Genomic DNA, 27571 nt, shown 5'->3' on the forward strand with positions numbered 1-27571 from the left:
TGTCACATTCGCTGAAGGTGTCACAGCAACACGGCTGGATTCTCAATTTCCCGAGGTCACAGTTGGTTCCTATAACTCGTCTGCCCTTCTTGGGTATGATTCTGGATACAGACCAGAAATGGGTTTACCTTCAGATAGAGAAGGCCCAGGAACTCGGGACTCTAGTCAGGGACCTATTGAAACCGAGACAGGTGTCAGTGCATCACTGCACTCGAGTCCTGGGAAAAACATTCCCTTCGGCAGGTTCCATGCGAGGACTTCAAATGGGACATACTGGACAAGTGGTCCGGGTCACATCTACAGATTCATCAGTTGATCACCCTATCCCCCAGGGCCAGGGTATCTCTCCTGTGGTGGCTGCAGAGTGCTCACCTTCTAGAGGGCCGCAGATTCGGCATTCAGGACTGGATCCTGGTAACCACGGACGCGAGCCTCCGAGGCTGGGGAGCAGTCACACACGGAAGAAATTTCCAAGGTCTTTGGTCAAGTCAAGAGACTTGTCTTCACATCAACATATTGGAACTAAGGGCCATATACAACGCCCTACGTCAAGCGGAGACCTTTCTTCGCGACCAACCGGTTCTGATCCAGTCAGACAACGTCACCGCAGTAGCTCATGTAAACCGCCAAGGTGGCACAAGGAGCAGAGTGGCGATGGCGGAAGCCACCAGAATTCTTCGCTGGGCGGAGAATCATGTAAGAGCACTGTCAACAGTGTTCATTCCGGAAGTGAACAACTGGGAAGCAGACTTCCTCACCAGACATACGTCCTGGAGAGTGGAGACTTCATCAGGAAGTCTTCGCACAGATTGCAGTTCGGTGGGGACTGCCACAGATAGACATGATGGCGTCCCGCCTCAACAAAAAGCTGCAGAGTTATTGCGCCTGGTCAAGAGACCCTCAGGCAGTAGCGGTAGACGCCCTAGTGACACCGTGGGTGTTCCAGTCAGTCTATGTATTACCTCCTCTTCCTCTCATACCCAAGGGTTGAGAATAATTAAAAAAAAAGTAGGAGTGAGAGCAATCCTCATTGTTCCAGATTGGCCACGAAGGATCTAGTATCCGGATCTGCATGAAATGCTTACAGAAGATCCGTGGCCTCTTCCTCTAAGGCAGGACATGTTGCAACAGGGCCCATGTCTATTCCAAGACTTACCGCGGCTGCGTTTGACGGCATGACGGTTGAACGCCGGATCCTAACTGAAAAAGGCATTCCGGATGAGGTCATTCCTACGCTGTTAAAGGCTAGGAAGGACGTGACATCTAAACATTATCACCATATATGGCGAAAATATGCTTCTTGATGTGAGGCCAGGAATGCTCCTACGGAAGAATTCCATCTGGGCCGTTTCATTCACTTCCTACAAACTGGAGTGAATTTGGGCCTAAAACTTAGGCTCCATTAAGGTTCAGACTTCGGCCCTATCCATTTTCTTTCAAAAAGAATTGGCTTCTCTCCCAGAAGTTCAGACTTTTGTGAAGGGAGTGCTGCATTTTCAGCCTTCTTTTGTACCTCTGGTGGAGCCCTGGGACCTTAACGTGGTGTTAAGTTTCCTTAAGTCACACTGGTTTGAACCACCTAAAACGGTAGAGTTAAAATATCTCACTTGGAAGGTGGTCATGTTATTAGCCTTGGCTTCGGCTAGGCAAGTGTCAGAATTGGCGGCTTTGTCTCATAAAAGCCCCCATCTGGTTTTCCATGTCGATAGAGCGGAGTTGCGGACACGTCCTCAATTCCTGCCTAAGGTGGTATCCTTTCATATGAACCAGCCTATTGTGGTGCCTGTGGCTACGCGTGACTTGGAGGACTCCAAGTCCCTGGATGTGGTCAGGGCTTTGAAAATTTACGTAGCCAGAACGGCTTGAGTCAGAAAAACAGAATCACTGTTTGTCCTGTATGCTGCCAACAAGCTTGGCGCTCCTGCTTCAAAACAGACTATTGCCCGCTGGATTTGTAACACCATTCAGCAGGCTCATTCTACGGCTGGATTGCCGTTGCCTAAATCGGTTAGGGCCCATTCCACTAGGAAGGTGGGCTCTTCTTGGGCTGCTGCCCGAGAGGTCTCGGCATTACAGTTGTGCCGAGCTGCTACTTGGTCAGGTTCAAACACTTTTGTTAAGTTCTACAAGTTTGATACCCTGGCTGAGGAGGACCTCTTGTTTGCTCAATCGGTGCTGCAGAGTCATCTGCACTCTCCCGCCCGTTTGGGAGCTTTGGTATAATCCCCATGGTCCTTACGGAGTCCCCAGCATCCTCTAGGACGTTAGAGAAAATAAGATTTTAAACCTACCGGTAAATCTTTTTCTCGTAGTCCGTAGAGGATGCTGGGCGCCCGTCCCAAGTGCGGACTACTTCTGCAATACTTGTATATAGTTATTGCTTCAATAAGGGTTATGTTATAGTTGCATCGGTCCTGAACTGATATGTTGGTTTCATACTGTTAACTGGGTAGTTATCACAAGTTATACGGTGTGATTGGTGTGGCTGATATGAATCTTGCCCTTGGATTAACAAAATCCTTTCCTCGTACTGTCCGTCTCCTCTGGGCACAGTTTCTCTAACGGAGGTCTGGAGGAGGGGCATAGAGGGAGGAGCCAGTGCACACCCAGGTCTAAAGACTTTCTTGGGGTGCCCATGTCTCCTGCGGAGCCCGTCTATCCCCATGGTCCTTACGGAGTCCCCAGCATCCTCTACGGACTACGAGAAAATGATTTACCGGTAGGTTTAAAATCTTATTATTTTTCCCCTACCTTTTCACCTCCTCAGGGGAGTGCGCACAAAAAAAGTTAATTTGCTGACAAAATGGAATGCGAGTTTGACACTATTCAAATGACTTGCAGGACCGAAATTACGGTACTCCTAATTGAATTAATCCCATACAGAATTCGGTTCTCGGCTGTGTATTTCCGTGACTGTTGTGAAGGCTCTCTGCCACAATTTGTCTTTGCTAATTTCTCCATGAAGGTTTGCTGAAAAATTAGCAAAGATTCCTATAGTCTCTACAACCAACATTACAGTTGCACATCACAGTTCATTTGTGAGATTCAGTTGTTATGCTAGCAGATACTGCATGATACCCTCTATGGGTGCGATCAGCACATAAAACTAATACAATTGAATACTGCCCGCACAATCTCCCCATCACTTTACGTGGGAGATCGGGCGCGATAATAATTTGAAAACAGCCCAAAGAGTGCTCACATAGTCTAGAGCAGTAATCGTAAATCTGTGGCACTCCAGCTGCTGTAAAACTATTACCCCTTTTCCACTAGCTCAAAAAACATGGGTAAATGCACGGGGGCGCGCATTTACCCGTGTATTTTTTGGTAGTGGAAAAGGGTCAACCCGGATCAAGTGATCCGGGAATCCTACCCGGGTAGCTTACCGGGTTGAACACAAGTTCAACCCGGTAAGCTGTGCAGTGTAAACGGAAGCCGTGTCGATGCAACACGGCTCCCATTCAGTCTATGGAAGGGCGGTGCTGGGAGATCATGTGAACTCCCAGCTCTGCCGCGTCGCCAGCAGCGTCGTCATCCCGTCAATATGCCAGGTTGGTGAGCGCAGTGGGAAAGGGGGCTGAGCACGGGTAGCACACGTGTCAGGCTCCCGGCTGCAACCTGTGCTTAGAGATGAAAAAGGGGTGTATATGTCCCAGCATGCCTGCAATAGTTGTAGCATTCCCTAATGGCATGACTGTGGCAGGGCATGGTGGCATATGTTCCACAGCCACTGTGAGGGCCTAAGGTTGTTTATCCGGTATCCGGACTCCAGGTCGACACAAAAAAAGGTTGACACCAATTGGTCGAAACACGTTAGGTCGATGTGGACAAAAGGTCGACATAAAAAAGGTCGACATGCGGTTTTCACGTTTTTTTGTTGGGGTTTTTCACTTTTTTTTTTTTTACTTTCATACTTTACAATGCACGTGGACTACGATTGGGAACGGTAACCTGTGCCGAGCGCATGTGTGGGAACGCGGTGCACTAATTGGGGTTCCCGGTCACTCTATGAAAAAAAGACACCAAAAAAAACAACGCATGTCGACCTTTTGTCCATGTTGACTTTTTGTCCATGTCGACCAATTGGTGTCGGCCTAAGGTGTGTCGACCTTTTTGGTGTCTACCTGGAGTCCCAGACCAGTTTTTCCAAAGTGTCTGCATGTTATTGTGCTCCTAATTGCAATGTGTGTAGCTGCTGTTGGGGGTCAGTTCAATTCAGACCAGGTTGGGTCCTGTGAGCCATTGTAACGATGAATTTGCCACAGAGTGCAGAACCTCTGATATACTCCACTAAATAAATGATCACGCATTTAGAGGTGGTTAAATATTATAATGTGGCCAATAAGGACATGTCCGTTTTCAGGTGAATTTCAGAAGAAAAAAGAAGGTGCACCTCATTAAATTAACCCCTTACTGCAGTTCTACACTTTCCTTGTGGAACAGCATAAAAAGTGGCTAAAGTCAGACACGTAGTGCATAACATAGAGACAAGCTGTATACAATTATCACAAAAAGTCACTGCGTTTTAATTAACTTCCATAGGCTATGTGTGTTTTACCCTTTACACTACAAAACCATACGGGAATTAAATTGTTTTACGGGTGCTTGTCGGAGCAATTCAATTGATGCTCCGATAGGACACCCATTACGTTACATGCGCCCAAAAGCACCAGGTTTAACTGTGTATAGCAGCTAATATAGTCTAAAGTACTGTTTAGCACACCCAAACAATGGACTTTTAGCACCTCATGAGGTTGCAAGAAGAAATTCCTCCCATGGCTAAAGGGTGCCTGATTTGAGCAACAATTGAATTGCTCCATCAAGTGCCCATTAGTTTAGGTGCCCAGTAAAATAATTAAGATTCCCCTCATTAAGCAGGTACTTTTACTAATTAGTGCATGCTAGTTATATTGAATAGCTTACGTTTGTGCAATCATGTTCTGTTGCTTGTGTTTTTGTATATTTTTGTTTGTGTTTCTTTCTTATTGGAACATGAAGCTTATTGAAAGTATTTCTGCCAACCAGGATATATAAAGGAAACCTCACTTTGTAATGCTGTTAAATACAAATGAAGTATGAAAGGAGACAGGAGATGTCAGGGGTAAAGGTCTATAAGTATTCAAGATAAAATGAGACAGAAAAAATCCGGATGACTGTATTTGTGCTGATCTGTCTGACTGGTGATTGCAGCATAATTGCTTCACAAATAGAGTGGGAAAAAAAAATGAATTTCCTGAAATGAGTAGGATTCGGCAGCATTATCACCAGAAGGCAGACCATGAAGGCCATAACCCTTGGTTAAGTTATTTTTATGTAGGTTTTTCTTATTTTCTTTCATCTCTAAGACTCAACAAAGTGCAGCTCCCAGTCTGATCTCATTTATTTCTTTGGGCATATAACTAGTGTATTGGGCCCTACAGACTGGCAGATAACACTGAACGATATAAACGTTCTCGTTCATTAATGAACGAGAACTCGTTCATATCGTTCAGTGTGTAGGTACCAACGATGAACAATGCGCAGCCCCGTGCTCGTTCATCTTTGGTGCCCCGTCGCTTATGCATGCAGGCCAATATGGACAATCTCGTCCATATTAGCATGCACTGCTATGGTGACGGGGGAGTGAAGAAACGTATCGGCAGTCTGGCACATAGGCGGAGCATCACCGTGTGTGTAGGGCCCATAACTCTTAAAAGTTATGTTGAAGTATGGAGTTATTTTTGAAAGGGAGTGTTGTGGCTGTAAGTACAGATGGACCCATTACTGTCAGTTGGTGGAGTCTGTTATGTGAAATCTTGTGCAAACTGCCCATAGCAAAAAATTCCACCTGAATTGCAATCATAATGTATCGGAACAGGTATACAGTGCAACCAGAAAGTATTCACAGCGCTTCACTTTTTCCACATTTTGTTATGGGTTTGGCTGCCTAAATTGGCTAGACCCATCTAAACTCCTGCACACATTTTTTTCTTGCACCTCACGAGACTGCAGGAAAAAATAGGTCCTTTGCTGCTTATGGGCTCCTGAACGGCAGAACAATTTAATTGCTGCCGTCAGGCGCCATGTAGTGGCGTCTGCTGATCTTCTCCCCCCCCCTCCCTCCTCTTAAATCTGCCCTTAACTGCTTTATTTGTTAGTGTTTAGACAATGGAAAATAAATGTTTCCTTGTAATGGGTAGTATCGCCTTTGTCCTGTGTGACGGTTGTTAGAAATGTCTCAATACATGGGTATCCTTTGTGATGTAATGTCGTACAATATATAATTGATTATAGGGTATTTATATCAGTTAGCATTCCGACAGACGCAGGAATCCCGACACGTATTGGGGTCACTGTTAGGATTAGGCACTAGAGGGGGCTTTAGCCCTAGCTGCCACTCCCCAAATCATAGCCCTAGCCGCCACCCCAGGCGGGTTAAGGTAGGGGACATTGGAGGGGTAAAATAATCATCCCGTCCCCTGTCGGCATTCTCAATGTCAGGATGCCAGTGTCGGTCATCCACTTGTTCAATGATATGGTCACTGCATCCTCTACCAGGCCTAAATCCAACTCTGCAGTTGTTTTCTCTGGTTTTTAGTAGCATTGATTGTATAATTGATGTTAATATTTTGCTAGATGTTGGTAAACTTAAGCCTCTGTAATTTTTAGTTTGTAGGGTCACCTTTTTTGTGAATAGGAATTATTATGGCTTCTTTGAAGTCTTCTGGGACACAGGAGTCTTTCCAGGTGATTGCATGGATGTCTCTTAAGGGCTTGATTCAATTGAATGCAAATAGAGTAGTGCTGGGAACGAGGTCCCGGTGCTATTCCGTTCAGCACGCTGTTTAGTCAGAGTATCGGATTGCTGCTTGCACCCTCCCTGGAGGAGGGGTGCGAGCAGAAATCCAACCAAACTAGTGCTGTGATGCGGTTTTGTGCCCTAGCATGGCGCAAACAACATCGTGGTGGGGCACTTATGTCAGCGAATATCCATACTCGCTCCTAAACACCCTGTTTAAGGCGAGAGTGTGGGCATTCTCGAACAAAGCAGCGCACTGAGTTGTATAGCGCTGGGACCTCCTTCCCAGCACAATTCAGTGCATTCAGTTGCAGTAAGCACTAAGTTGGTTTGCTCTTACCTCCTCCTGCTTTTATAGCTTCTACTGGGATGTTATCAATGTCTGGTGCATTTCCATTCTTTTGCTTTTTAACTGCTAATCTCGTTTTGTCTGTATTTGGGGGGTTATCAGTTATATCATTACAATATTAAAAGTCATTGTTTTCCAGTAAGTCAAGATCTAAGTTTTTAGTGGTTGGGGATGGAACCCCAGCAGCTGGGATCCCTGAGGTCAGTATACCGACACCGGGATCCCGCCCGTCAGAATGCTGGCAGTGGGGCAAGCGCTGGAAAGCCCCTTGCAGGCTCGCCACGCTGCTCTATGGGTGTCGTGGACACCCACGAGTAGGAATAGCCCTAGAGCAATATTAACTACATCCCGTTTTTAGACCATGGACAGTTAAATAAGTGTTTACTACCCCTTTCAGACAGAAAATGAAATTACTGGGTGAAGCAGTTCCACCCGGTAATTTCATGGAACACACGGGTCCTTTTTCGGTGTGAAAGGGTCGACCCAGGTTGAAATTCCCGGGACTTCGACCCTGGAATCAACCAGGGTCGGAGACACGGGAATTTCACACAGACAAAATACCGGTGTTGATCTGCAAATTACCGGGTCGAAATTCTCGACCCAGTAATTTGCATGTCTGCGGGGGGGTGTTGGTCAGGCAAGGTCGGCAAAACGATCTGGCATTAAAATGCCGGGTAATTGCCGGGACTTTGAGACATTTCTGTCTGAAAGTGGTATAAGTGTTCCTGCTATCTTTGTTTTTTTTAATTTGATTTTAATATGTTGGCCGGTTTGGTCTTTTGTTTGTGGTGGAGGGTCTAAATTTGCTGCTGCAGCTGCATAATATGCTGTACAGCATCCGTGAATCATGCTTTCTACTGGCCAACTTTTTTTTTTTTATCTGCTGGTTTTATTTTATTTTTATTTTTTTAGAGCCTCATAAAAATACATAATACATTAGTATACAGTTGTTTCTAATCTCCATCATGTATCACCCGCTATGCAAGTCACATTTCATACGTTTCCTGCTAGTGCTTCGGTTTCCTACTATAGTCTACTATATTAACGTGTGTGTGTGTGTTTAGTGCAGGACTTGCATTTATTCATATAATTTACAAATGTTTACAACTATATAGGTATAGTTTGTGCAGGTTTTCTTCTTTCCTTTTAACAGTATAAATTGGTATTTGAAATAATTGTTTCTTAGTATTCTCAGGGTTGTATTTTAGATTTAAGTTTAGACCTTTCACTTGGGATGAAAGACACGAACTGCAGTTTTTTTTTTTTTTATTACCTTGACATGTCCATACACACAGTACCTAATTTATAAAGTTACTGTAATTGTTAGGCTATGCCTGTTGTGCATCCAGTTATTTTATCTACTTTGTAAGTCACATATCAATTCAGCATCACATTAGGATTTACAGAGTCAACAGTTTAAAAATAAATAATCCAACAATATATTGCCATGGGTGTAGACCCTTGGAGGTGGCACCATCTCAACCTTCACCTGCTGCAATTCTCAGTCAGACATAATGAGGTCAGTCCAGTTACCTTCGAAGGGTGCGAAGTGCCATTGCAACAGCGTTTAAACGCTGGCAACTGCACCCAATTTCGCACCCTTTGCGGCCGCGAATCAGCCCCAATTAGCACAAAACGGCTCGGACCGCTATGGTGTGGCAAGCCGTTTTGTGCAAATTTGGCCCGCCTTAAAGTTAGGCCGCTGTCGCGCTGATTCGCAGGTGTGATAATATTGCAGCCTATTGGATTGACCCCAAAGAAGGCAACAAGCCTTGTAAGTGATTGCCCCTTTAAAAAAAATTGTCCGAGATTAGCCGGCATCCCGCACCTCCCGCGATCTCGGTCTCCGATGCATCCCAACGATGGTTTTAATACAGGTAAACAGCATTTTAGTTACAAGTTCCGCATTCCACTTTAATCACTGGATAAGTCTTAATACTGCTCATTTGTACTCGCAGCTCTGAAATATCCATTGAAATGCCCATTTCTCTATCGTCCTAGTGGATGCTGGGGTTCCTGAAAGGACCATGGGGAATAGCGGCTCCGCAGGAGACAGGGCACAAAAGTAAAGCTTTCCGATCAGGTGGTGTGCACTGGCTCCTCCCCCTATGACCCTCCTCCAAGCCAGTTAGATTTTTGTGCCCGGCCGAGAAGGGTGCAATCTAGGTGGCTCTCCTAAAGAGCTGCTTAGAGAAAGTTTAGCTTAGGTTTTTTATTTTACAGTGAGTCCTGCTGGCAACAGGATCACTGCAACGAGGGACTTAGGGGAGAAGAAGTGAACTCACCTGCGTGCAGGATGGATTGGCTTCTTGGCTACTGGACATCAGCTCCAGAGGGACGATCACAGGTACAGCCTGGATGGTCACCGGAGCCTCGCCGCCGGCCCCCTTGCAGATGCTGAAACATGAAGAGGTCCAGAATCGGCGGCAGAAGACTCCTCAGTCTTCTAAAGGTAGCGCACAGCACTGCAGCTGTGCGCCATTTTCCTCTCAGCACACTTCACACGGCAGTCACTGAGGGTGCAGGGCGCTGGGAGGGGAGCGCCCTGGGAGGCAAATGAAAACCTATTTGGCTAAAAAATACCTCACATATAGCCTCCGGGGCTATATGGAGATATTTAACCCCTGCCAGAATACACTAAAGAGCGGGAGACGAGCCCGCCGGAAAAGGGGCGGGGCCTATCTCCTCAGCACACAGCGCCATTTTCCTTACACAGCTCCGCTGGTCAGGACGGCTCCCAGGTCTCTCCCCTGCACTGCACTACAGAAACAGGGTAAAACAAGAGAGGGGGGGCAAAATAGTGGCAAAAATTATATTATAAAAGCAGCTATACAGGGAGCACTTATTATAAGGCTATCCCTGTCATATATAGCGCTTTTGGTGTGTGCTGGCAAACTCTCCCTCTGTCTCCCCAAAGGGCTAGTGGGGTCCTGTCTTCGTTAAGAGCATTCCCTGTGTGTCTGCTGTGTGTCGGTACGTGTGTGTCGACATGTATGAGGACGATATTGGTGTGGAGGCGGAGCAATTGCCAAATATGGGGATGTCACCTCCTAGGGGGTCGACACCAGAATGGATGCCTTTATTTATGGAATTACGGGATAGTGTCAACACGCTAAAGCAGTCGTTTGTCGACATGAGACGGCCGGACAATCAGTTAGTGCCTGTCCAGGCGCCTCAAACACCGTCAGGGGCTGTAAAACGCCCTTTGCCTCAGTCGGTCGACACAGACCCAGACACAGGCACTGATTCCAGTGGCGACGGTGACGAATCAACCGTATTTTCCAGTAGGGCCACACGTTATATGATTTTGGCAATGAAGGAGGCGTTACATTTAGCTGATACTACTGGTACCACTAAACAGGGTATTATGTGGGGTGTGAAAAAACTACCTATAGTTTTTCCTGAATCAGAAGAACTAAATGATGTATGTGATGAAGCGTGGGTTGCCCCCGATAAAAAGATGCTAATTTCAAAGAAGTTATTAGCTTTATACCCTTTCCCGTCAGAGGTTAGGGCGCGCTGGGAAACACCTCCTAGGGTGGATAAGGCGCTCACACGCTTATCTAAACAAGTGGCGTTACCCTCTCCTGAGACGGCCGCACTTAAAGATCCAACAGATAGGAGGATGGAAAATATCCAAAAAAGTATATACACACATACAGGTGTTATACTACGACCAGCTATAGCGTCAGCCTGGATGTGCAGTGCTGGAGTAGTTTGGTCAGAGTCCCTGATTGAAAATATTGATACCCTGGATAGGGACAATGTTTTACTGTCTTTAGAGCAAATAAAGGATGCATTTCTTTATATGCGTGATGCACAGAGGGATATCTGCACACTGGCATCACGGGTAAGTGCTATGTCCATTTCGGCCAGAAGAAGTTTATGGACGCGACAGTGGTCAGGCGATGCGGATTCAAAATGGCATATGGAAGTTTTGCCGTATAAAGGGGAGGAGTTATTTGGAGTCGGTCTATCAGATTTGGTGGCCACGGCTACAGCCGGGAAATCCACCTTTTTACCTCAAGCTACTCCCCAACAGAAAAAGACACCGACTTTTCAACCGCAGTCCTTTCGTTCCTTTAAAAACAAGAGAGCAAAGGGATATTCATATCTGCCACGAGGCAGAGGAAGGGGGAAGAGACACCAACAGGCAGCTCCTTCCCAGGAACAGAAGCCCTCCCCCGCTTCTACAAAAGCCTCAGCATGACGCTGGGGCTTCTCAAGCGGACTCGGGGGCGGTGGGCGGTCGTCTCAAGCATTTCAGCGCGCAGTGGGCTCACTCGCAGGTAGATCCCTGGATCCTGCAGATAATATCTCAGGGGTACAGGTTGGAACTAGAGACAGATCCGCCTCGCCGTTTCCTGAAGTCTGCTTTACCAACGTCCCCCTCCGAAAGGGAGACGGTTTTGGAAGCCATTCACAAGCTGTACTCTCAGCAGGTGATAGTCAAGGTACCTCTTCTACAACAGGGAACGGGGTATTATTCCACTCTATTTGTGGTACCGAAGCCGGACGGCTCGGTAAGACCTATTCTAAATCTGAAGTCCTTGAACCTGTACATAAAGCAGTTCAAGTTCAAAATGGAGTCACTCAGAGCAGTGATAGCGAACCTGGAAGAAGGGGACTTTATGGTGTCCTTGGACATCAAGGATGCGTACCTCCACGTTCCAATTTACCCCTCACACCAGGGGTACCTCAGGTTCGTTGTACAAAACTGTCACTATCAGTTTCAGACGCTGCCGTTCGGATTGTCCACGGCACCTCGGGTCTTTACAAAGGTAATGGCCGAGATGATGATTCTTCTTCGAAGAAAAGGCGTATTAATTATCCCATACTTGGACGATCTCCTAATAAGGGCAAGGTCCAGAGAACAGCTAGAGAGGGGATTAGCACTGTCTCAAGAAGTGCTAAAACAGCACGGCTGGATTCTGAATATTCCAAAATCCCAGTTAATGCCGACAACTCGTCTGCTGTTCCTAGGGATGATTCTGGACACGGTTCAGAAAAAGATTTTTCTCCCGGAGGAAAAAGCCAAGGAGTTGTCCGAGCTTGTCAGGAACCTCCTAAAACCAGGAAAGGTGTCTGTACATCAATGCACAAGAGTCCTGGGAAAAATGGTGGCTTCTTACGAAGCAATTCCATTCGGCAGATTCCATGCCCGAATTTTCCAGAGGGATCTGTTAGACAAATGGTCAGGGTCGCATCTTCAGATGCACCAGCGGATAACCCTGTCTCCAAGGACAAGGGTATCTCTTCTGTGGTGGTTGCAGAGTGCTCATCTATTGGAGGGCCGCAGATTCGGCATACAGGATTGGATCCTGGTGACCACGGACGCCAGCCTGAGAGGCTGGGGAGCAGTCACACAAGGAAGAAACTTCCAGGGAGTGTGGACGAGCCTGGAAACGTCTCTTCACATAAACATTCTGGAACTAAGAGCAATCTACAATGCTCTAAGCCAGGCAGAACCTCTGCTTCAAGGAAAACCGGTGTTGATCCAGTCGGACAACATCACGGCAGTCGCCCATGTGAACAGACAGGGCGGCACAAGAAGCAGGAGTGCAATGGCAGAAGCTGCAAGGATTCTTCGCTGGGCAGAGAATCATGTGATAGCACTGTCAGCAGTGTTCATCCCGGGAGTGGACAACTGGGAAGCAGACTTCCTCAGCAGACACGACCTTCACCCGGGAGAGTGGGGACTTCATCCGGAAGTCTTCCACATGCTGGTAACCCGTTGGGAAAGACCAATGGTGGACATGATGGCGTCTCGCCTCAACAAAAAACTGGACAGGTATTGCGCCAGGTCAAGAGATCCGCAGGCAATAGCTGTGGACGCGCTGGTAACGCCTTGGGTGTACCAGTCGGTGTATGTGTTTCCTCCTCTGCCTCTCATACCAAAAGTATTGAGAATTATACGGCAAAGAGGCGTAAGAACGATACTAGTGGTTCCGGATTGGCCAAGAAGGACTTGGTACCCGGAACTTCAAGAGATGATCACGGAAGATCCGTGGCCTCTACCTCTAAGGAGGGACTTGCTTCAGCAGGGTCCCTGTCTGTTTCAAGACTTACCGCGGCTGCGTTTGACGGCATGGCGGTTGAACGCCGGATCCTAAAGGAAAAAGGCATGCCGGAAGAAGTCATTCCTACTTTGATTAAAGCAAGGAAGGAAGTAACCGTGCAACACTATCACCGCATTTGGCGAAGATATGTTGCGTGGTGCGAGGATCGGAGTGCTCCGACGGAGGAATTTCAACTGGGTCGATTCCTACATTTCCTGCAATCAGGATTGTCTATGGGTCTCAAATTGGGATCTATTAAGGTTCAAATTTCGGCCCTGTCGATTTTCTTTCAAAAAGAATTGGCTTCAGTTCCTGAAGTCCAGACTTTTGTTAAGGGAGTGCTGCATATACAGCCTCCTGTGGTGCCTCCAGTGGCACCGTGGGATCTCAATGTGGTTTTGGAATTTCTAAAATCTCATTGGTTTGAACCACTAAAAAAGGTGGATTTAAAATATCTCACATGGAAAGTGACCATGTTACTAGCCCTGGCTTCGGCCAGGAGAGTGTCAGAACTGGCAGCTTTATCTTACAAAAGCCCATATCTGATTTTCCATTCGGACAGGGCAGAACTGCGGACTCGTCCGCATTTTCTCCCTAAGGTGGTGTCAGCATTTCATCTGAACCAGCCTATTGTAGTGCCTGCGGCTACAAGTGACTTGGAGGACTCCAAGTTACTGGACGTTGTCAGAGCATTAAAAATATATATTGCTTGGACAGCTGGAGTCAGAAAATCTGACTCGTTGTTTATATTGTATGCACCCAACAAGATGGGTGCTCCTGCGTCTAAGCAGACGATTGCTCGTTGGATCTGTAGCACAATCCAACTTGCACATTCTGTGGCAGGCCTGCCACAGCCTAAATCTGTAAAGGCCCACTCCACAAGGAAGGTGGGCTCATCTTGGGCGGCTGCCCGAGGGGTCTCGGCATTACAACTTTGCCGAGCAGCTACGTGGTCAGGGGAGAACACGTTTGTAAAATTTTACAAATTTGATACTCTGGCTAAGTAGGACCTGGAGTTCTCTCATTCGGTGCTGCAGAGTCATCCGCACTCTCCCGCCCGTTTGGGAGCTTTGGTATAATCCCCATGGTCCTTTCAGGAACCCCAGCATCCACTAGGACGATAGAGAAAATAAGAATTTACTTACCGATAATTCTATTTCTCGGAGTCCGTAGTGGATGCTGGGCGCCCATCCCAAGTGCGGATTATCTGCAATAATTGTACATAGTTATTGTTAACTAATTCGGGTTATTGTTAGGAAGCCATCTTTCAGAGGCTCCTCTGTTATCATACTGTTAACTGGTTTTGATCACAAGTTGTACGGTGTGATTGGTGTGGCTGGTATGAGTCTTACCCGGGATTCAAAATTCCTCCCTTATTGTGTACGCTCGTCCGGGCACAGTACCTAACTGGCTTGGAGGAGGGTCATAGGGGGAGGAGCCAGTGCACACCACCTGATCGGAAAGCTTTACTTTTGTGCCCTGTCTCCTGCGGAGCCGCTATTCCCCATGGTCCTTTCAGGAACCCCAGCATCCACTACGGACTCCGAGAAATAGAATTATCGGTAAGTAAATTCTTATTTTTGTACAGTGCGGGGTAGCTTGGTTCATAAATTGTTAAACCCCCAGTAAGTAGTCGAACTTTTGTGTATTGATTAGGTGAAATGAATGAATAAAGTGATTTGGTGTTCCTTAGTTCTACAGCATAGTGTCATATTTTAAACATATTTACTTATTTGCATTAATTTTATATTTACGTGAGTTTTGTTCTGGAAATATTCGCTTACTTTATGGCTGTGTAACGTATAAAACGAACATCTTTTGTGTGTATTATATTTTTATTTCAACCTTATGTAGAGCAGACAGGTGTGGTATAGGAGTTTCAGCCTTCGGTATGTTTATATTAAATATGTCATAATTACCTATATTCAGGTTATTGGTATTTGATTACAGTATAACGACTTAAGGGTTTATTTACAAAGCGTTGGTTTGCAAAACCCGTACTTCTGATCATGTTATGTCCAAAATTTAAAAGGGCAATTCTTTTTCTAGCAAGACACGGCTAGTAAAAGCATTGCCCTTGGCCATAAACAAGATCAGAAGTGCCAGCGTTTACAACATGACTTTAAACCATAGGTAGCAAATGTCATAGATTTAAATGTAATAGATGCCAATTTTGACGTGGGATTTATGAAGCCTCAAAAACCATCTGATCATGTTATAGTGCTTAATTTTTTAGACTCGCAATGGAAGAATGCGGTTAAATACATGCAAATAAATCTGCTGTAGACTCTAAGGCTGGGATTTAATTAGCCGCGGTAGATTACCACGGGCTAATTGATTCCCTTGGACTATCCAATCATCCCCAAAGCCAGTAGTTATCAGGGATTTCATTTCACCTGTCTCAGCAGGTAAAAAAAAATCCCATGTAACTAGCAGTTTAACAGGCGTGACCCTGTTTAATGCACAAAGCAAGTTTGCTATCACCCATTAATCGACGTTAACAAGGTGATGGGGAGATAAAGAGTGCAGTTGGATAGTCTTGTGCGTTAAAGCCAGAGGCTAACGCCCTTTTTCAACCGCAGTTTTTTAGTGCGGGTAATTAAAGCCCGGCCTCGGAAGATGGGGGGGGGGGGGGGGGGGTAGGTGGTTGTCTATCAATATTTTCCATATGTTGTGATTTTACTCGGTCAACTATTATATTGATTATTGTGCATACATGCATGGGTAATAAGCCATACATCCTTTAATATATTTTTTTTTTTTTTTTTTCATGGTTCAGCAGCTGAAAAGCGTATTTACAAGCAGCTACTTGTGAACAAGCTCTCAGGTTTTATTTTTTTAAATGAACTGGTTTTCTGAAACTGCTACTACCACTACAAATAAAGAATCTGAAACAAACAAAGCTCTGAATTCTCCAAATATTGTGAATTCCTTTTACTTCAGTAGTGATGTTACAGGTTAATTATTTTAGTAATCTGGAGCTCTTACCAATACTTGACCTTCCCAGCTCTTGCACACTTTACCACTCTTTTCAAAGCGCTAATAGGTCTGTCATTCAGATGCAGGGCATAATATGTTTTATGCTACTTTCAGGCACGTGACCCAGGAATTTGGCAGGTTAAGCAAGCCGGCAAATTCACGGGTTTCGGCTCCATGACCCTGGTCGAGCAGAATCATGGACATGGAACTTAGTCCCAGGGTTGTTTTCCTTTTCACACTTGCAGAAATCCTGAGGTGATCTGCGTTCACGTGCAATAACCAGGGATATAACGTCATGTGTGAAAATGTTTAGTCTGTTGTAGAGAAGGAGATTTGGAGTCTGGAGAACCAATTTTAAGATATACAGGGATATCCTATTGGTATTGGATTCACCAGGGGCTAGCCTATTATCCCCGATGCCAGTGTGCTTTTCCCTCGATGCCGGCACTTATTGGGGACTATGTAGTGTTTCCACCAGGATAATGGCAGATCGTCACCGGGCAGGCTGTTTTAGCAGGACACCGGTAAAGGAATAGCGCACATTTTGGTGCTGAAAAATCAGAGACAGCGTGGCGCCCTACTAAAAGTCTAGCGTGAATACTAATTATGCTTTGGGTGGCTCAGTCACCTTCAGAGCAGCGATAACACATGGTTCCAGGAACTTACCCGATCCTGTATGTTATTCCCCATAAACAGGAACTTTGCAGACGAAAAAAATGGGCTTTAATACCATAGCCCGATACTCACCACTGGGCTAAAATCGCTTTTTTTCCGGTTTAAAAATTAACGTGGCTTATAGGATACACTGCGAGAACGTTGAAGTTATTGCTAAGTGAATTGTAGAATGGACAGTTACTATTTTAATGGTATTGTTGAGTATAAAGATTGGTGTTGGGTCAGCTGTCCTGTAACGTCTTGATAGGTAATACAGATAGATCTATAGTAGCTACAAAATGAGCTGATATTAAAAGAAAATTAGATTGGCTTTCTTGTAAATTTTTAAATTGTAAAGCATCAGTGAGATTAGTGCAGACATGATAAATGTTAGATATTGCTTCCTCTATATGTAATGCGGTTTCATTTATTTATTTTATTTATTTCTCTTTCCTCTTTCAATTTTTACAATGAACCCAGACAACACAACAGCAATTGCTGTAGACTTAAAATCAAAACGCTTGGCCCATGCTCTGTTCTGTGGAGGAAATGTTGGAGTTATACTACATACTGGTATGGGACTCAGGGTCGACCGTGTCTAGGTCGACACCTGTTGGTCGACAGTGACTAGATCAACACTAGAAATAGGTCGACATGTAAAAAGGTCGACATGAGTTTTTCTTGGGGGGGTTTTGGTGGTGTTTTCTTCCGCAAGTGACCTGGAACCCCAGTTAGTGCACAGTGTCCCCTCGCATGACTAGCTTCGCTCGCCATGCTTCAGGCAAGGTGCCTCTACCGCTGTGCTCGGCACCGTTCCCAATCGTAGTCCATGTGTTTTGTAAAGTATGACAAAGTTAAAAAAAAAAAAGAGAAAACTTTTGAAAAACTCATGTCGACCTTTTTTTGCACGTCAACACTTTTTTGCATGTCGACCTTGTTCATGTTGACCTAATGGTCGTGTCAACCTATTTCTAGTGTCTATTCACCGTTGACCAATGGGTGTCAACCTAGAATCCGGATACCACTAGATACAGTATCTGTTTTGGTCACATACAACAATGAGCACATTTTGTGTACTGTCACATTCACAATATTCTCATTGGTTCTTTCCATGCTACAGTATATAGCAATTGGTTCTCTATTACAGTGGGCACCTTATGTTAAGTTTCATTATTTTAGCAAATATCAAGCATGTTGGGTTTTTAAAAAAATCTCCAATTGTACCTTTGTCGTCTTTTTGCAGGTTCAACTACAGATCAACACATCACCTAGCGTTTCACGGGTTTTATGAATTTTTAAATTGGTTTGACGAACGAGCATGGTATCCACTAGGAAGAATAGTAGGTGGGACGGTAAGTATCTCCACCCCCCCTCCTTAAAAAACAACAAACCATGATCCTTAAAATATTAAGTGTTTCTGTCAGTATATGTAAAGTGCAGTGTGAGCCTGTTGGGTGCTTGTGTGTATGTATGTGAAGATCAATAACAGGTAGTCCCTTTTAACAGCTAATTCCTCATATATGTATTAAATTATGTAGGGCAGTACATGTAGCTTAGCTGTCACATGAGCATGTATTCTTCAGAGGGAGAATATTAGTAACACAAATAGTGTGACAAATTGATTTTTCTTGCCATTAATGTGATCACATTTTAAGGTGTGTTTGACTACAGGTAGAGCTCATATTGCCTTAATTCTTAACTGAACATCAAAGAGCTAGTCAGAACAGACGTCCTATTCCAGTATGGCTAGTAGTTGAGCGCAGAACCGAGTATTTTGGTTCACCTAACAGCTCGTTGCTAATGTGTTGGGAAGTTTGTTAATCCCAGAATCAGAGCATCTAAGTGTTAACCCCACTATATGTGAGGCTGACAGTCTGGGAATATCCACTCTCAATTCTTACATATGATGGTTTTACTGTAATCACTAATTATTTGTGCAGGGGTTAGCTCTGGTAGCTAAGCTGAATAGGAGCTATGCATTGCCATACTGTTTCATTATCCTGTCTGAATAACTTCTCACACTAGCAGAAAGACACCTGTATTTGTCACCCTGGGGGAGCATGGTGAGAATTTCTAGGAATTGTGTATGTTTGCTGTGTGTGTGTGTGTGTGTGTGTGTGTGTGTGTGTGTGTGTGTGTGTGTGTGTGTGTCTTTTTCAGTAAATTTAGTCATGAATTAGAAGTATGTGTACTTGATGTCAAATGACGAACTGTATCCTCTGAGAAGACAAACAGTGGCTATCTCAGTGAGCAATTACCTGTTTAGATTGTATCGTTTAAACAAGCTTGTTCTGCAAATTGGCCGTCTAGCATAAGAGATGGATTGAGTCTGCGCTCTTCACCACGGGTGTGATCTTTGCATCAACATCCCCTTAGTACAACTATAACAGATTTCCAAGATCCCTTTGACGCACGTTCATGTAATGGGGCTTTAAGGCTGAGTGAAAACTTTGTCTATTAAAATAAGCAATTTAAGTGTCTGCATCAGTGTTGACTTTTTATCAAACTGCTTTTTTTGTGCATGGCATATTGTATTCACTTTTATGTTTCACTTGTATTCTGGGGTCCCTCAACCCCTAATACTGCCCCCACGCCTGTCAACCATGAACCCTGATTAATGTATGTTGTCTCAAACTGCAGTGATTAGGTCGGTTTTCAGAATATCACTTCATAAAAGACATTTTTACAGCGGATTAATGAAAACTAGATTTGGGAAGGATTCCAATTAAGTCATTAAATGTTCTAGTATAATTGCTATGCTTAAAACGAATGCTGTTTTCTTTCTGAAAGGAGGATATTTAACTTTTTAACCTAGCTTATATGCAGCATGTGAGCACATGATAGCAAAGTCCTGCATCTTCCAAAAGTGTAAATTATAGTTACGATTTCTGCTATAGTTTGTATACAGCCTTTTTTATTTGCTATAAAGGTAACTTCAGGCTTTAATGCTGCTCCTGTATTCCAATGTATTATGTACCACCTTCTGTTTTGCAAAGCCTGATAATGCACATCTTTATACAGAACATGAAAAATGCAGCAAGGAAGATGAATGAAAAACACATATTTGGCTAATGCTACTTCCATTAGTACTTTCACATTTCAGGTGTATTTGACGTCGGGTAGAGATCATATTGCATTCATTCTTAACTGAGCAGCAAAGTGGTAGGCAGAAGAACTGACATAGTCCACATTGAATAGAAGTTAAGTGTTACTGGAGTTGAAGCATCCAATAGTCCAAAGGACTTTTAGGATTTGTTCACAATAGTGCATATGTCCAAATATATTGGGCCTTGTGTAATACCCTTCAAGATGCAGACATGGGCACAATTCCAACGAGTTAGTCTGTATTTTTAAAGTGGCAAGTATTTAAAAAGCGAAGTCAGGTGGTTTTGCCTTTTGAATTATAAGTGCTATAACATTTACATGCTTACTGTCCGGAATCACACCCTTGTGTCTCTCAGGGTATTACACAGGTGTTTTTGCATTCCCCACAGAATACTGTGCAAGCTTGTGAGTGGCTTGTGTGCATTGTTAATACATTCATGCAATGCATTAGCTGATGAGCCTTCCACACTTTGTGTAATAGTGGTTTATTGTATGCTTCATATGCCTACTTTATTAGGGAGGGAAAGGGGGGGCATTCCACCCAGACACATCGCCTTCATACTGCTTGCACATGTAGTAGGGGTCTTCTCTCTGACAAATTTTTGCTTGCTTACAGTTTGGCATAGGCTAAACTTCAACATGGTCTGCAACGAATGACACTCCAGCTGCTGTGGAACTACACATCCCAACATGCCCTGCTACAGTTTTACTGATGGAGCTTGCTAGAACTGTGGCAAGGCATGCTGGGCTGTGTAGTTTTGCAGCAGCTGCAGTGCCACAGGTTGCCTACCCCTTTTCTTAATTATTGCTTTGGGGTTTTCTTTTTTTTAATTATATTTTAAGATCTAGATTTTTACAATGTTTTGTACATTTCCATTTATCTAGGTCACATGGGTGACCTAACCTGCGGCCCTTGAGCAGTTGTGCAACTGCACATCCCAGCATAATGCAAAGCTGGCAGGGCATGCTGGTATGTGTAGTTCCAAAACAGCTGGAGGGCTGCATGTTACGCACTCCTGGTCTAGAGGATCAGTGGCTGTGCCCTCCTTTCATTATTGCAACTGTTTTTTTATTTTCTTATTTTGCAGAATATCAGGCAATATTACCATAATGATTTAGAGTGAGAAACAATCCTCAAATAGCCAGAGTAATCTTCTAGCCTATGTTAGCATTGTCTATTGCAATGCTGTATGACTAGGTGCAGCCATACTAAGTTACTGAAAAATGTCTTCCATTTCAGCTGCATTGATTTTGCAGTTATGTAGTCCTACTATAAGCCCATAGGGTAATGCTGATCGGTAATGGAAATAAAAATGTTTGTACTGAGAAATGTAATAATTCCTTTCTGACCTGATCCCTCTCCTCCACTTGCAGGTGTACCCTGGGCTGATGGTTACAGCCGGCCTCTTTCATTGGATCTTAAATATGCTGAACATAACCGTACATATAAGAGATGTATGCGTGTTCCTAGCACCTGTTTTCAGCGGCCTTACATCAATTTCCACCTTTTTGCTCACTCGAGAACTGTGGAACCAGGGAGCAGGCCTTCTAGCTGCCTGCTTCATTGCTATAGTGCCAGGCTACATATCCCGATCAGTAGCTGGATCTTTTGACAATGAAGGCATTGCTATTTTTGCACTGCAGTTTACATATTATTTGTGGGTAAGTAATTGGATTTTCCTCTTCCCTATAGCCTTTCTCCACGCTCTGGCAGAGAAACAATAACTACCTTTATGAACTGCATAAATTGTCTGCACATTCATCTGCATTTTCCTCACACACACCACTGGTTTTTCAACTTGCACTGTCACAGTTTTAAGGAATGAATAGAAATCCTGCTGCTCCTCACATGCATTTCTGTGCAGAGATCCCCCCCCCCCCTCCCCCTCCTCCATTTTTTATTTTATTATTTAACACTTTACTGTCAAATCTGTTGAGGCTTTCTTGCCTGTCCTCTGCTCTCTTAAGCAGTTTGGGAGATTTCGTTGCTAATGGGTTTTCAGCCTCCGGTCTGTATTATTGAAAATATTATATAGCTCACAAGCAAGCTGTTAATGCTAGCAAAGTTTCATTTGTGAATAGAACGGGCTGTTAAATAGGCACAAGGTGGCATACTGCTGTACCGGGTCATTAATGAAGGTGTCTGCAGTTTATTCTTGGTTGTAACTTTAGTGCTTATACAAATGTTTATTAAATTGCTTCATGCATGGACTTAATACCTTTACTGTGGTGATTAGTTGCTCACTAGTGTAGAATGCATTACTAAGGGACTGGTGTCAGAATTACAAAATTATTTAATAGCTTTGCTTTATTAAGCCAGGTATCTTGTGTATCTGTAAATTCTGTTTTATTGCCGTCGTGGAAGCAGAAAAGCAAATAGATCCCGAGTGTAACATCTAGCTTTCCAGATCAACCTGTTCAATAATGATGGCAGCACATTTATTTTAATGAAATAAAGCATTTTGATGTGACATTTTTATTTTAAAGCTGCATTGCACTAATTTACATTAACAACTGCCCCAGCCTAGCCAGAGCCACTCTGTGCAACCGTCTTTTCCAGTGCATAGACAGATCTCTGTCTCATGTGTATATACATATATATGTGATATATAATATTTATATGCACACTTCTCTCTACTAGTTACATAAATGTTGGTCAGCGTGTTCCCATGTAAAAAGCAACATGTATAGATATTCTTGTGATAACCCCTAATACTATACAAACTTTCTCTTACGTCCTAGAGGATGCTGGGGACTCTGTAAGGACCATGGGGTATAGACGGGCTCCGCAGGAGACATGGGCACTATAAAGAACTTTTAGTATGGGTGTGCACTGGCTCCTCCCTCTATGCCCCTCCTCCAGACCTCAGTTAGATCTTGTGCCCAGAGGAGATAGGGTGCATTACAGGGGAGCTCTCCTGAGTTTCTCTGAAAAAGAATTTTGTTAGGTTATTTATTTTCAGGGTGCACTGCTGGCAACAGGCTCCCTGCATCGTGGGACTGAGGAGAGAGAAGCAGACCTACTTAAGTGATAGGATCTGCTTCTTAGGCTACTGGACACCATTAGCTCCAGAGGGAGTCGGAACGCAGGTCTCACCCTGCCGTTCGTCCCAGAGCCGCGCCGCCGTACTCCTCGCAGAGCCGGAAGATAGAAGCCGGGTGAGTATAAGAAGAAAAGAAGACTTCAAGGCGGCAAAAGACTTCAGATCTTCACTGAGGTAATCGCGCAGCGGTAACGCTGCGCGCCATTGCTCCCACACACAACACACAAGGCACTGATGGGTGCAGGGCGCAGGGGGGGTGCCCTGGGCAGCAATAAACCTCTAGGGCTGGCAAACATACATATATAGGCTACAGAGGCACTATATATCATAACCCCCGCCAGTATTGTAAAAATGAGCGGGACCGAAGCCCGCCGGTGAGGGGGCGGAGCTTGGTCCCTCAGCACGGAAAGCGCCATTTTCTCCACAGCATGGAGCTGGCTCCCCGAACTCTCCCCTGCTGAAGACACAGGGCAAAACAGAGGGGGGGGGGGGGGCACTTATTAGCAGCAGTGAGTGTATATAATGTGATTATATATAGATAGATATATATAATATATATCTATCTATTTATTTATATAAAAGCGCTGTTTTATATGGGAATTCTATTTCCGGTGTCAGTGGCGCTGGGTGTGTGCTGGCATACTCTCTCTCTGTCTCTCCAAAGGGCCTTATTGGGGATCTGTCTCCATATAAATATCCCTGTGTTTGTGGGGTTGTGTCGGTACGTGTGTGTCGGCATGTCTGAAGCGGAAGGCTCATTTAAGGAGTAGGTGGTACAGATGATTGTGGTGTCTCCGTCGGCAACGCCGACACCTGATTGGTTGGACATGTGGAATGTTTTAAATGCAAATGTAAATTTATTACATAAGAGATTGGACAAAGCAGAGTCCAAGGATTTGACTGTGTCACAGGGCCCTTCAGGGTCTCAAAAACGTCCCCTGTCCCAAATAGTAGACACTGATACTGACACGGAATCTGACTCCAGTGTCGACTATGATGATGCAAGGTTACACCCAAGGGTGGCAAAAAGTATTAATTGTTTGATTATTGCAGTAAAAGATGTTTTGCATATCACAGATGACTCCTCTGTCACTGACACGAGGGTACACAGGTTTAAGGTAAAGAAACCTGAGGTAACGTTTCCCCCATCTTATGAACTGAACGCATTATTTGAAAAAGCTTGGGAAACTCCAGACAAAAAACTGCAGATTCCCAAAAGAATTATTATGGCGTATCCTTTCCCCTCAAAGGACAGGTTACGGTGGGAATCACCGACGGTCGACAAGGCCTTAACACGCTTGTCCAAAAAGGTGGCCCTACTGTTCTCGGACACGGCGACACTAAAAGGTTCTGCGGATCGCAGGCATAAAACTACCTTAAAATCAATTTATACACCTACGGGAGCTTTGCTCAGACCGGCAATAGCATCGGCTTGGGTTTGTAGCGCGGTAGCAGCTTGGACAGCTACCTTGTCAGCTGATATTGATACCCTAGATAGGGATACCATTTTATTGACCTTAGGTCACATCAAAGTCACAGTCTTATATATGCTGTGGACCCGCCAATGGACGGGTGATGCCGACTCAGAGGCATATGGAAATTTTGCCTTACAAGGGTGAGCTTTTAATTGGGGAAGGTCTCGCGGACCGGGTTTCAACAGCTACCGCGGGTAAATCTACCTTTTTTTGCCTTATGTTCCCCCACAGCAAAAGAAAACGCTGCAGTATCAGATACAGTCCTCTCGGTCGCATAAGTCCAGAAGAGGTCGGGGCTCTTCCTTCCTCGCCAGAGGTAAGGGTAGAGGGAAAAAGAATGCCTTCTACGGCCAGTTCCCAGGAACAGAAGTCCTCCCCGGCTTCTACTAAATACACCGCATGACGCTGGGGCTCCACTGAGGGAGTCCGATCCGGTGGGGGCACCTCTTCGACTCTTCAGCCACGTCTGGGTTCGGTCGAAGTGGATCCTTGGGCGATGGTAATTGTGTCCCAAGGTTACAAACTGGAATTAAGACGTGCCTCCCCGCCGATTCTTCAAATCTGCTTTACCAGCGTATCCCCCAGAGAGGGAGATAGTGCGGGCTGCAATTCGAAAGCTGTGTCTACAGCAAGTGATTATTAGGGTTCCCTTAATGCAACAGGGAAAAGGGTACTGTTCAACCCTATTTGGGGCAACCGAAACCGGATGGCTCGGTCAGACCCATTCTCAACTTAAAATCCCTGAACCTGTACTTAAAAAGATTCAAGTGCAAGATGTAATCGCTCAGGGCAGTGATCTACAGCCTGGAAGGGGGGGGGGATTTTATTGTGTCACTAGACATAAGGGATGCATACCTTCATGTCCCCATTTATCCTCCTCATCAAGCATACCTGAGATTCGCTGTACAGGCCTGTCATTTCCAATTTCAGATGTTGCCGTTTGGGCTTTCCACGGCCCCAAGGGTTTTCACCAAGGTAATGGCGGAAGTGATGGTACTCTTGCGCAGGCAAGGAGTCACAATTATCCCGTACTTGGACGATCTCCTGATAAAAGCGAGATCAAAGGAACAGTTGCAGAAAAGCGTGTCGTTCTCCCTGAGAGTGCTGCAGCAACATGGCTGGATTCTAAATCTACCAAAGTCACAGTTGGTTTCAACAACTCGGCTGTCTTTCTTAGGCATGATTCTGGACACAGAACAGAAGAGGGTTTTTCTCCCAATGGAAAAGGCCCAGGAACTCCAGAACAGGGTCAGAGACCTGTTAAAACAAGTGTCAGTCCATCAATGCGCTCGAGTACTGGAGAAAAAGGTGGCGACCTACGAGGCCATCCCCTTCGGCAGGTTTCAGGCGAGGACTTTTCAGTGGGACCTTCTGGACAGGTGGTCCGGGTCTCGCCTTCCAATACATCAGAAGATAACCCTGTCCCCCAGGGCCAGGGTGTCTCCTGTGGTGGCTGCAGAGTGCTCATCTTCTAGAAGGTCGCAGGTTCGGCATTCAGGACTGGGTCCTGGTGACCACGGACGCGAGCCTCCGAGGATGGGGAGCAGTCACACAAGGAAGGAATTTTCAGGAACGGTGGTCAAGCCCGGAGGCTTGCCTACACATCTACACACTGGAATTAAGGGCCGTTTACAACGGCCTACGACAAGCGGAGAATCTTCTTCGCCACCTACCGGTTCTGATTCAATCAGACAACGTCACAGCTGTGGCTCGTGTAAACCGCCAAGGCGGTACAAAGAGCAGAGTGGCAATGGCGGAAGCCACCAGGATTCTGCGGTGGGCAGAAAATCACGTAAGCACTCTGTCAGCGATATTCATTCCGGGAGTGGACAACTGGGAAGCAGTCTTCCTCAGCAGACACGATCTCCATCCAGGAGAGTGGGGACTTCATCAAGAAGTCTTTGCAGAGATAACAAGTTGTTGGGAGCTTCCTCAAATAGTCATGATGGCATCACGCCTCAACAAGAAGCTTTGGAGGTATTGCGCCAGGTCAAGGGACCCTCAGGCAGTAGCGGTGGACGCCCTGGTAACACCATGGGTGTTTCAGTCGGTCTGTGTTCCCTCCTCTGCCTCTCATCTCAAAAATATTGAGAATCATAAGACGAACAAGAGTGCAGACAATACTCATTGTTCCAGATTGGCCTCGAAGGGCCTGGTATTCAGATCTTCACCGTATCTGGAGAAAGTTTGTATCTTGGTGTGAAGCCAGGAATCCTCCTACGGAAGGTTTCCACTTGGGCCGTTTTCTCCACTTTCTACAGACAGGAGTGGATATGGGCCTAAGGTTAGGCTCCATTAAGGTACAGATTTCGGCCCTGTCTATATTCTACCAGAAGGAATTGGCTTCTCTCCCAGAAGTCCAAACTTTTGTAAGGGGAGTCTACACATCCAGCCTCCTTTTTGTGCCCCCGGTGGCACCATGGGACCTTAACGTAGTGTTACAGTTCCTTAAATCGCACTGGTTGAGCCTTTTCAAACAGTTGAATTTAAATTTCTCACTTGGAAAGTGGTCATGTTATTGGCCTTGGCATCTGCAAGGCGGGTGTCCGAATTGGCGGCTTTGTCTCACAGGAGCCCCTATCTGATTTTCCAGGTGGATAGAGCGGAATGGAGGACTCGTCCTCAATTTCTACCTAAGGTGGTTTCGTCTTTTCGCATGAACCAACCTATTGTGGTGCCTGTGGCTACGGGGGACTTGGTGGACTCCAAGTCCCTGGATGTAGTCAGGGCCTTAAATACACTGCTCAAAAAAATAAAGGGAACACTAAAATAACACATCCTAGATCTGAATTAATCAAATATTCTTATTAAATACTTTGTTCTTTACATAGTTGAATGTGCTGACAACAAAATCACACAAAAATTATCAATGGAAATCAAATTTAATAACCCATGGAGGTCTGGATTTGGAGTCACACTCAAAATTAAAGTGGAAAAACACACTACAGGCTGATCCAACTTTGATGTAATGTCCTAAAAAAATGTCAAAATGAGGCTCAGTAGTGTGTGTGTGTGTGTGTGTGTGTGTGTGTGTGTGTGTGGCCTCCACGTGCCTGTATGACCACCCTACAATGCCAGGGCATGCTCCTGATGAGGTGGCGGATGGTCTCCTGAGGGATCTCCTCCCA

The 27571-nt window shown here is 45.1% G+C and overlaps 1 protein-coding gene across 1 annotated transcript in view; it reads left to right on the forward strand.

Moving 5' to 3' along the window:
• STT3B (STT3 oligosaccharyltransferase complex catalytic subunit B) overlaps positions 1-27571 on the forward strand; it is a 269436-nt gene that overhangs the window by 68480 nt on the left and 173385 nt on the right. The window contains exons 2-3 of the mRNA XM_063922283.1: positions 18063-18171; positions 21299-21586. Of these exons, the coding sequence (XP_063778353.1) occupies positions 18063-18171; positions 21299-21586 (397 nt within the window). The remainder of the gene's footprint in view (positions 1-18062; positions 18172-21298; positions 21587-27571) is intronic.

Source organism: Pseudophryne corroboree, chromosome 5 (assembly GCF_028390025.1).
Source record: "Pseudophryne corroboree isolate aPseCor3 chromosome 5, aPseCor3.hap2, whole genome shotgun sequence".
In the NCBI taxonomy this organism is placed as follows: domain Eukaryota; kingdom Metazoa; phylum Chordata; class Amphibia; order Anura; family Myobatrachidae; genus Pseudophryne; species Pseudophryne corroboree.